General features: G+C 42.2%; 1 protein-coding gene across 3 annotated transcripts in view; it reads right to left on the bottom strand.

Moving 5' to 3' along the window:
• Positions 1-839: 839 nt before the first annotated feature.
• Positions 840-10,626, bottom strand: part of PVALB (parvalbumin) — a 12,073-nt gene continuing 2,286 nt past the window's right edge. Inside the window, exons 1-5 of one of the 3 annotated variants that reach the window (XM_010282802.1) lie at positions 9,536-9,606; positions 9,158-9,225; positions 7,037-7,169; positions 6,506-6,615; positions 840-1,061 (exon numbers count right to left, since the gene is read on the bottom strand). In XM_010282802.1, the coding sequence (XP_010281104.1) occupies positions 1,033-1,061; positions 6,506-6,615; positions 7,037-7,169; positions 9,158-9,218 (333 nt within the window). In that variant the 5' untranslated portion in view covers positions 9,219-9,225; positions 9,536-9,606 and the 3' untranslated portion in view covers positions 840-1,032. Of the gene's footprint in view, positions 1,062-6,505; positions 6,616-7,036; positions 7,170-9,157; positions 9,226-9,326; positions 9,607-10,626 lie in introns of those variants that run through there. The other 2 variants (XM_010282801.1, XM_010282800.1) reach the window with 2 other exon arrangements.

Here is a 10,626-nt window from a genome sequence, read left to right as displayed (position 1 = left end):
GTGCCAAAGTTACTGAACAGGATTTGGGAAACAAGTATTTAGCTCTTGGCTGTGTCATAGGCTTACTGCTGGCTAGTTATTTCCTTAGCTTGAGTCTCAGTTTCCTATATGTAACTCAAAGATACTCCTCTGGTAAAGTTTTAGAAGAAATATTTTTATGGGATTTTTTGATATACTATTTTAACAGTGGGAGTGTTAACAGTAGCATCACACCTGAATGTCAGTGTTCCCTTTCCTGAAATTCATACTGTTGTTTCTTGTGAGTGTTCCATTTTTCCTGCCCTAGACAGTTGTGTAACACTGCTAGTAAACATGTCCTGTGTTTCAGAAGTGACCACTTTTTAATAGTTTACAAAGTTTTCCCTGTGCATGATTGCCACTAACTGATGTTCCTGTCAAACCTTTTATCCAAAAATCCCCCTGCACCAGGCAAATTTAACAAATGATACAGACAATGATGAATTTACTGATCACCAAAATGCAGCAGGGGAGATGTAGGTTAAATATACTTTGTAGCTGTAACACTGATTAAGTCAAAAGAACAAACTGCCAAATGAAGTTGGGTAATTGCCATCACTAGAGATTTTCCAGGCTACGAATATGCATCCATTTAGCAGGCATGGCTTAAAAATAATGCAGTCAGTTTTGCCACAGTTCAGAACTTGGACTGAATGACTCATTATATGCATGTTTTATCCTAAATAATTTTTGAAATTTCTTCCCACTTTACCCTAGCTAGGGATAAAGCAGCAGGGATGTCAGCAAAAAAGAGTAAATTTTTCTCTCAGCGTGTGCCAAACCTACATGAAATAAGAAACAAGTTATAGTGAGAGAGAAGAAAGCCCAGATTGATGTGACCTTTATTATTTTAATAGTGTCTTTCAGCACAATTACAGAGTTGCAGGATTGCAGAGAACAGAGCTGGAGTATAAAAGAACATAAATAAATAGAACAGGAGCCAAAGCAGTCAGCAGGAGGTGGTTGGAATTGGGCAGTGAAGGATGGGTGAAGGGTTTGCATTGGTCAAAGCCTTTATGATTCAGCCACCATAGTTGCAAATTCTGGAGAAGGGAAAAATTTTTTTTAAAATATTAAAAAAAGAAAATGTGAAGAAGGAGGTAGCATATTACAATGATTACAGAGTCACTGGTGTAGCAGAAACATCACAATAACAGAAGAACAAAGAAATCCAAGTTAATTAAAGGGGAAGTATGACTTGGGACATCTTACAGTGAAATGAAAGGATTTTATGAGGGTAAGGGAGAAATGCTATACATGCTAGACTGTCAAGACTGTCCACCACTATTCATCTGAAGAACTTGATTAGTTCCCTGCTATTCCTTTGTAAGTCTTGACGGGATGAAGGCAAGAACTAGAAATTTAATTTTGCAGTGAGATGAATTTCCTTTATATCAGAGTTTGGCAAAGAGACTCATTAATGAGTCTTTCAGAGTATTCGTGTCCCTCTATTACAAATATATTACATTTCAACTCCATTTTGTAATGACAAATTAACTGAAAATGACAAGATTACAAAAACAGAAAGCTGACACCAACCTACATAGCAATCTTGGCCACATTGGTGATAACAAGGAAAAATCATGTGATCTCAGAGGGCCAGGATTTTACCCTGGCCACCTTTTATTGGTGTTACATCCATAATATTTACATAAATATACCTATCTGCAGTTTGGGGTTATTTTATGCTTTGGTATATCTAATGCCTTTCAGCAGGGTGATAAAGTATGGAAAAGGCACATTTGTTTCCGGGTGAATAGCTGCCTGGCATACTGCACTCTGAATACTGTATTACCGAAGGAGGTTATAGTTCCTAACTCCATCTAACCTTGGAACAGCTACACTTGCGAATACCTTGCACAGTTGCATGTGCCTCAGAGCATTAAAAATGACAGACTGGAGGGAATCCCAAGAAGGGCAACAAAGATGATAAAGGGATTAGAGGGTATACAGAGAGAGTGGTTTATGGGTTTAACATAACCAGCAAAGAGGAAAATGACAAATAGGGGAGGCAGTCTTCTGTAGTGGCTCAAGAGAAAATTATTGAAATTTGACATAATGAAGAGTAATGTCTTGCAACTAAAAAAGATAGAAGATGAAAATTAGGCATTTTAAAGAACATTCTAACGTTCAGTTGAAAAAATGCTAAACTCTGAAGTGAGATCTTTACTGACTGGTGTGTACAAACAGCACTGTTGACGACGTGTCTGAAAAACAGGTTGCCAAATGCTGACAAATCAGACTGAGAAATAAAGTGTCAGAGGGTTTAAATTGAATCCAAATTTATCCATCATTTTGAAAGATGTAAATCCAAATTAGAATTAGTGATGCAGATGACTTAACACAAAACGTGTATAAATCCTGTACATGATGGGTACACAGATCACAAATGTTGCAAACTGAATTTAAGAGATAACATGAAGTACTTGTGGTAGAAACCCAGACTATTCTGGGCAAAAAAATGAAAAAGGCTATGATTATTAAATCACTGTGTGAATAAATCCTGCAGAGAGAAACATGAACTGCAATGGATGAAATCTTTCCAAAAGGGAAAACTAACTATGCATATTCTATTAGAAAAAATTGTCATACTTGCTACAGCTAAATTAAATCCTTTTTATATGAATTTGTACCTATGGGATATATTTGGAAAAGGTTATTCAGACTTGCAGCCAAATATTTTCTAGAATACATTATGACAGTGATATTATCACTTCATGGCAATATATTTCATGGGTACTTTCTGATAGCCAGCAAACCGTAAAATACTGCTTCATGAATAACTGCTATGTGCTTTATACTTTTTCCAGGATTTTCAATGTCCTTTAAACATTTCAAAGATGTTCCAGTTGAAAAATCTTATAAACTAGTTTACTGTTTATTTTCCTATGAAGGTTAGCCGAACCACAGGTGGCTTGTGGAGGCATTGTTACAAAGCGTATTCATACATGCGAAACTTCTGAGATAAGGCACTGTGTATTAGCCCCTGCCTGTTGGTCATTCTTGTAAACGTTTATTGCCTCTGACTGGCCTGTTAGAGAGAGAATCCTTGTGACTGACTACATCCTTTCTTTCAGTTCTAATTCTCCTTCCAAACAAAAGTTTATCTTTCTTTGCATAAATAATAGTTTTAAATTACAAGGATTTAAACTATTTTGTTATCTAAAATAATTTACTAGCTATCTTGCGTCAAAGCACTGACTTAAAAAGAGAGGATTGTTTGACTGTGTTCAGTATAGTTTAGTAGTTTATACCAGCCTAATGCATACCCTGTAGCATTTTACAGAGGACATGTTGTAGGCTAATGATTCCTCTCATCAGATTGTTTTTTACATTATACGTACAGTAGCAAATCTGTTTAGGAAACTTCATAAATGAAGACTTACACTAATTTATTTTAGAAGATACAAGAGCACAAAGAAGCGTAAGAAAATAAGGACTTCCAAAAGATTTTTCTTTTTTGCCTGGACTTTTACCTGTGGCAAGTCCATGACTTATCAGTTGTAATTTTGAATGCTTGATGTCTCATTTTTACAACGTTTAAAGAAAATAATTGAAATATTTTAAAATATATGCAGAAGTCAAGCTGTATCACAGAAATGTTTTGACTTACTGGGATAAAAATTTGAACCTGTTCTGTCTACAGTGCATGATCACTAAATTCTCATGTACCTTCTCAAGTCTGTTAATATCAAGAAACTGAAAGTCATGGTGTGCATGTCTAGTGCTAATACACAAAATAGGATAAAAAAAACGTTATTTTTGAGCAGAAATCCTCATTTTCTTTTCTCCTCTTTCTTATAAATATGCTCCTGAAGCTGACAGAGCTGCTTCAGCATTGCTTCCCAATCCAACCTGGAAGCTAATGTTTGTGGTTTTATTAGGTTATCTGGCCTTGGTCTGCAACTTTTTTCCAATTCATCATCTTCTGTTCACATCAGTGGAAGATGGGGCGGGCTTGGCATCACACAGAACGTGATCATGTCTCGCATGAACAGGCTGCAAGTTTTCAACTGTTTGAAACTGGCTGATGAGCCACAAATTATAAGTCTTGATCGGACAAGAGGTAAGCTGGTGGAACTATTTCTGAGCTGATCAGTCTTGCAGGAACGATAAAAGGTTTAAAGCGGGAGACTTAAGAGAAAATTTGTCTTGTGAGGCCTCTAACTGGAAGAAGGCTGATTAGGTTGGGATTAACGTTTGTGATGATACATCTGAGAAGATGGCTCTGTGGTGTTAAAAATCCATGAAGATCAGCTGTTACGACTGCAATAGGCTCCTGAGGAACAGCATTCAAGGAGTCATTAACCCCTGTGAAAGGCTGCATGTTTGTGATCAATTAGTGATGTACTAAGCTGATGTTTGAAACAAGCAGTGAAAGTGTGGCCTGGCAATTCAATTACAGGGAAGTGAACAAATGGTTTGCAACAGAAATACAGCATTGCAATACTGAATATGAATGTGATGTACATTCATGACTTTACATTTTATTTACATAGGCAGTTATAATCTGTCATTGGATTTATGAACCAAAGGAAAAGCTGGAAAGTGTCTGTCATCCTCATCCTCTGGTTACAGTCCCAGCTGTTAACTTTGCATGTATTTTGAACCCTTCTGGTGTAACAATTTGCTGTTGGAATCAAATTTAAGAAATGGAAAAGAAACGGGTAATGTTGTACAAGTAGGGGTATGGCCAGAAGAAGCAAAGGAACAAAGCCCTTCATTCTCTTCTCATTATTGAGTATAAATTCAGGATAATTCCAGTTCAAAGTTAAGGAAGGGTAAACCTTGCAGAAGGAAGGAAGGGTAAAAGTTGCAGAAGAAGGGTAAAAGCTGCAGAAGGAAGAGATAAGGAGAAGAGGTGTTTTGTATTGTTCTGTTACAATGTACTGGCCTTCAGGCATTGCTTCGACTTTTAACAAAAGTTATGGTCAGTCTTAAATAAAAAAGTTAATGCCGTATCCTCTTGTATAAGCCAAAATCATTCTGCAATATAGTTCTTTTATTCCAATTGATACTGCTTTTGTTTTGCAGTCTTCCAGGAGTAACTGAAAAATGTATCTGAAGTGAGGCTGGTGGATCACCTGTAAGCTTACTTACCTGAATCAAGTTTTTTTCTGAAAATCTTGCCCACCGATTTTAGTACCACTGCAACTAATTTTAACGTGAATGAGGAAGACCCATATAATAAAGCATATGAAATTTCAAATAATGACACACTCCTCGGGTTCAACAGTGCTGTTTAAGTTTACCAGGAACTTCCCCTAGATGTTTCACAATTGCTCTCTGCAACTGTAATATAATCATGATCTGAGAGATTAAGAGGCTTTAGTCTAGAAACAGGATCATAGTCACTGATACGCCAGTGTGCAATGGACAGGCAGTTTAGCTAATATATCACCTGACTAGTATGTCCATAGGTGATTTTGTATGTCATTTTTTCAGCTTCTAAAGTGGGAAAGTATCTTAGTTAACCTTATTTTGCTTTTTATTCCTTTTTAAATTGCTTTTTAGTTGGAAACAGCACTTTTTACAAATCTCAGAGATCAGGTAACAGAGATGTGAGGTTTTTTGGACTTTTTTTTTTTTTTTTTTTCTACTTCACCCTATCATATGGCCCGTCAGTCGTCAGTATGTCGAAAACTTAGCAATTGCCTGCTGTCTAGGTGATTTAGTACTCTGACTACAAGCCTCTGCTACTACCTCCTCCAGTGAGGAAAGATTTAATTCAAAAATGCATCTCTTCATGTCTGTTCCAGTGTTTCTCAGGGATACAGAAGAAAGAGGAAAAAGGAGAAATTTTATATGTGGGCTAATTTGATTCATCCCAAGAGGGAACAGAAAACAGCAGTAATTTTTTAAGAAATGCTGTGAGGGGAAAAGTTGTTCTTGTAGTTCTCATATTTAGTAAGAGGGAGTGACAAGCTTTCTTAGCTGTGAAGACCCACATAAACACTAGCAAAAGCTGGATAGACAGTTATTGTATAGAAATTCCATAGTACACTGACTGTACTTTGAATTTTAAGAGCATTGCTTTGCTAAGTCATGCATTACTTCCCTATTTACTGATCATCAAGCAGAAATTCTGGTACTCGGCTTTTTTTCTTTCTCTTTTCTAAGTCTTGTAGTCAAGCCCGGGTCTCCTGAACTGTCAGTGTCCTGATCCTCACGCCACTCAATTCAATAGAAAAACTAAACTAATTGAAGTGGAAGTTGGACCGGCAGCGAACCCTGTGCTGTGCTGTGCCTTAACGGCGTCTGGGTTTCTGTAAACTCGTGCCCCCTCTAGTGTCAGAACTCGGCTCCTCTTTCCCCTAAAGCCTGCAAGCAAGGTGTGGCAAATGGAGCAGGACTCGGCCTCTCCTTAAACCCAAACCGTGCCCTTCAGAGAAGGTCACAGCCCCCAGCGATTCCCAGATTTCCTCACTTCCTGTATGTAAGTAATATTCGCTTGTTACTGTCAAAGTTTACTCCTCTAATCACATACCATCAGCGCCAATTTTACCATCACCGTCCTTATCTCCAGCAGCCAGAAGAGCCTTCGTTTCTTTGTCTGATAGGTCTCTTCCATCTGGGGTAAAGCCCTTCAGTACAAACCTAAAGAGGAGGCGTGGAAAAAAGGATATATATTGGGTTTTTTTAAAAACAGTTTCACTTGGTATTTAATTATACCACTGTTTTGATATATGAGTTGGAATACAGGGTTGTATCTTTTGTTATTGACCTTCTTTAACAGTCAGGAAGAGCGCTGTACTCTGAAACTGCATTTGACTGAAGAACTATCTGTAAGGTATTGATCAATCATGTCTTTCAGGGTCCTGCGAAAAAAAGCTACAGCTAGCTACCTCCAACACACCTGAGATCATACAGTCAGCAAAAAACTGATTATTGCACATATAAAAAAAATACTAGTCAAGAGATTGAATCGCATGACATTATCTCAAGTCTTGTGAAAAAGAAAACAGGAAATTAGACCCTTAAGGCAAGGTTATTTGAGAAAGGACGTATCTTTTCTTACTTTAATTCTTCCTCTTCGATGAAGCCACTTCGATCTTTATCAAGAATATGGAAAACCTTCTTCACATCTTCTGGGCTCTTCTTTTTCAATCCTACCATCTCGAAGAACTTCTTGTAGTTGAAAGATTCGGCCGCTACAGGAGATGAAAAGCCAGAGAACTGCTTAGAAAAATCATTGAAAGGTGCACCAGTAGTTTTCTTCCATACTGCTGCACGCCCTACCCTGGAGTCTAACCCTGCCGTGGTAGAAGCTGGGTGTACACGTTGTCATCGCCCATGCTTCATGGCCACTAAATGAAATAAAGGGGGAGAGGGGCAGCATCTGCATTTTGCAGGTGAAGAGCTGAGCTACAGAGGAATAGAGACTTGCCCAAGGTCACACAGGAAGTCTGTGATAGAGTTTGAGCTGAAGCCTAACCTGCTTGGTCAAGTTTCACTGCCTTAAACACTTTTCTTTTTTCTTTCTTTTTTTTTTTGCTAAGTTTTACGCTGAAACAGTCACCTGAGGACGGACTCTATTAGATCGCTGTCACCTTTTGACATTTCCACCCCTGGAGGGAAAAAAAAAAAAGGGGGGGGGCAAAAAAAAAAAAAAAAAGCCGCTCTTGCTCAACCACGGGGCGTTGACGAAAACTGTTTCGCAGCACATGGCTGTTTCAGTTCTGTTTCGCTCTTCCTGAAGACTTACTAGAAATCGGTGTTGCATTTCGACCGCTGCACTCGTGGTTTGTGAGCTCAGACCCTGCAAGGGAGTGCTGTGCCGTATGCTGCCTGCAGGACCTGCTGAGGCACGCTCGCCGAGAGCAACAAAAAAAACCCCCAAACAACCCCAAGAGCCCTTGAAATTGGAGACGACATAAATGAGTTTACCTGCTCCACCTCTCCTGCCCTTTAGCCGCACCCGCTTTTGTTCCACCCGCGTAGCCCAGCGACTGTGGTGTGGATTAGAAATCCGATACAGTGACCTCCAAAACGTGCCGTGGGCTTTTTTTTTTTTTCTCCTTCCCCCGATACATCTGTATTCCCGACGCAGCTTTTCCTATTATATAAAATTAAGGCGTCTCAGTCCTTCGGGGTCTGTTTGACTGAGATCTGTCCTTAGTCGCTGCTAATTGCATCTGCTCCGGGACACAGCGATGGCCCTAGGACAATGGAAGCTAATGAGAAAAACAGCTGCCGGATCCGGCAAAGCAGTTTGTTAGTCCCTCCGACTCTCTGGCTGCTGAGTTTATTCGGGTTCAGCGGGTTTTGCGGCTTCTGTCTGTTTGGGGAAGGTCATCGCACAGAGCAGGACACAAGAGGTTGCTCTCCTGGGGGTGCTATCAGCCAGGTAGTTTTGGGTTTTTTTTTGGAGGCAGAGCTATGACGTGTGCATCCCGGAGCACGGTATCTGGCGTTTCTCCGAGAGCAACCTTAACCACTTGAATCTCCGTAAGCACGAAGAGGGTTTGCTGTCGGTTGCGGGGTCGCGATAAATTAGAGGGGTGGGGGATATCTGAGCGCCGGCGGAGCCTGAGAGGGAAGCGTGGACCGCTGCAGCCATTCGTCCCGCAGAACGCTGCTGTTCAGCAGTGCACCCGCTTGCCCTGCTGTTGCCCCCTGCTCCATCCCGAAAAGCAAAGCCCACCCGGGGATTCTGCATAGGAATAAAGAAAAGAGCGGATTCTTATCTCCTTGAAACAAGAAACGGCAGTTCTGTTAAATACCCGAAACTGAATTTCGGGGGTAAGTGGGAAGCTGCCGGCAGCCACGGCTGACTTCCCTATCCCACATCAAGATATAACCCACACCGGTTTGCCGAGGGTTTTGTTCCCTTTGAAACTGTCCTCTCGGTAGAAGCAAAGCCCGTCCGCAGTTACTGCTTGTCTGCCTTTAAAATAAATTTCACCTCTGTAACGCGCAGAGCAACTTTGCTGAGGATGCAGCCCTGCACTCGATAAATCTGTCAGGCTTTCAGGGCACTTCTGAAAACACATCCACGTTTGATATTTTGTCTAACCGGATCCTCTGTCTTCCCCGAGCTTCAAGAAGTGCGCGGCTATCCTAAGCTGAAGAGACGAAAGGGGAAAAAAGGGGGGGGGGGGGAGAAAAAAAAAGAAAAAAAAAAAAAGCAAGCACTCACCTGAAAAGGCTCCCACAGCCTTCTTGATATCCTCAGCGCTGAGCACGTCAGTCATAGCCATCCTGCAACTGTTTGAACAGGGGAGCAAGTGCGAAAAGATTAAAAAGTGCTTTTCTCATCATTTCTGCTCATATGACCAAAGCTGCAGTGCTGTGTGGGGATGGCACACCGGGAGAGGCTGGAGCCGTGCCAGCAGCTATATAGCTCTGCGTGGATAAGTGCCACGGGCTGTCGCTCTCCAGTTTGCAGAGCGCCAAGTAGTCCCACGGACGCGAGGGTTCGGCTAAAGAGAGGGGACGGGGATGCCTTTGTGGGGACCGGGGTGGGAGAGGACGCGAGTAGGGGCCGCTTCCCGGAAGGCTGGAGCCTAAGCCTTACTGGAGCAGCGCCAGGGTCTGTCGCGATACCGGCTGGAGAAAGAGTGGTGCCAAGGTCAAGTTCTCGGGTGCGGTGGAGGAGCTGGTGGCGCAGAGCAGAGCCTCTTCCTCTAGTCAGTCAGGACGAGCTCTACCAGTTGTATTCGGTGATGAGTAAGGGACTGCAGCAGATGCCAAGCTTCAAGCTGCTCTTGAGGTCGGGAAGCGAATGCAATGTAGCTTTTGAACATTCGCCTTATCGTTCAAACCCTTTAAACATCTCCCCCTCCTCCCTTCCCCCTCCCCTTCACACACATATTCCTTTTAGACCTCGTTTCTTTCGGGCCAGTCCATATTAAGCATCATCCTCGCTGAATTAATTATCACATCCCTGCCAGTCCTACAGATCCCGTTTGTAATGCACAATATGCTGCAGAACTTTCTGCGATATGGTATGACGAAACGAGATGCGAGATGGCAACGTGCTCGTGCGGTGGTGGACTCCTCAGGCAGGACCAGCCACCTCCTGACATCGCCAAAAAAGATTTAGGAATTGTAATGTGGTTGCTAGGATTTGGGGTTTTGTTTTGTGGTCACGTTTTGGTTGTGGGTTTTGGGGTTTTTTCCCTCCAATAAACCGTGCCCATATGGCAAGCGTTTAAAGCCGTTCCCGGAGCTTGGGCAGCAGCCATCAGGTCGAGGTTAGGGCCCGGCAGTGGGGCAGATTTCGGCAGGAGCGTTGGCAGCGCCGGCGGAGGGCAGCGGGGTGCCAGCGGGATCCCCACGCTGCGATCGGCGGCTACAGCCCCGTCCCGCCCGCGTCCTCAGCGGCACCCGAGAGAGCGGCCCTCGAAAGGAGGCGGCTGCTGCAAAAAAACCCAAAAAAGAAAAAAGCCACCCCAAAACCCAAAGAAACCCAACAAACTCGGGTCGCTCTGTCAGTAATTCCTCGACGCTTTTAAAAGTAGGAGCCCCCATCCTTTTCCCCGCGGCCCAAGTTCAGCTGTAGCGGGCGTAACAATGACGTAATCGGCATGCTACTGAGCGCAGAAGGACGGAGGAGGAGGTGACATTGGGGTCCCCTTTTCTTTTTTTTTTTCCCCCTTTTTCTTT

The sequence above is a fragment of the Phaethon lepturus genome, unplaced genomic scaffold (assembly GCF_000687285.1).
Source record: "Phaethon lepturus isolate BGI_N335 unplaced genomic scaffold, ASM68728v1 scaffold8492, whole genome shotgun sequence".
NCBI lineage: Eukaryota > Metazoa > Chordata > Aves > Phaethontiformes > Phaethontidae > Phaethon > Phaethon lepturus.
The sequence above is the reverse complement of the archived record's forward strand: the minus strand, read 5'-3'. Positions and strand labels throughout refer to the sequence as shown.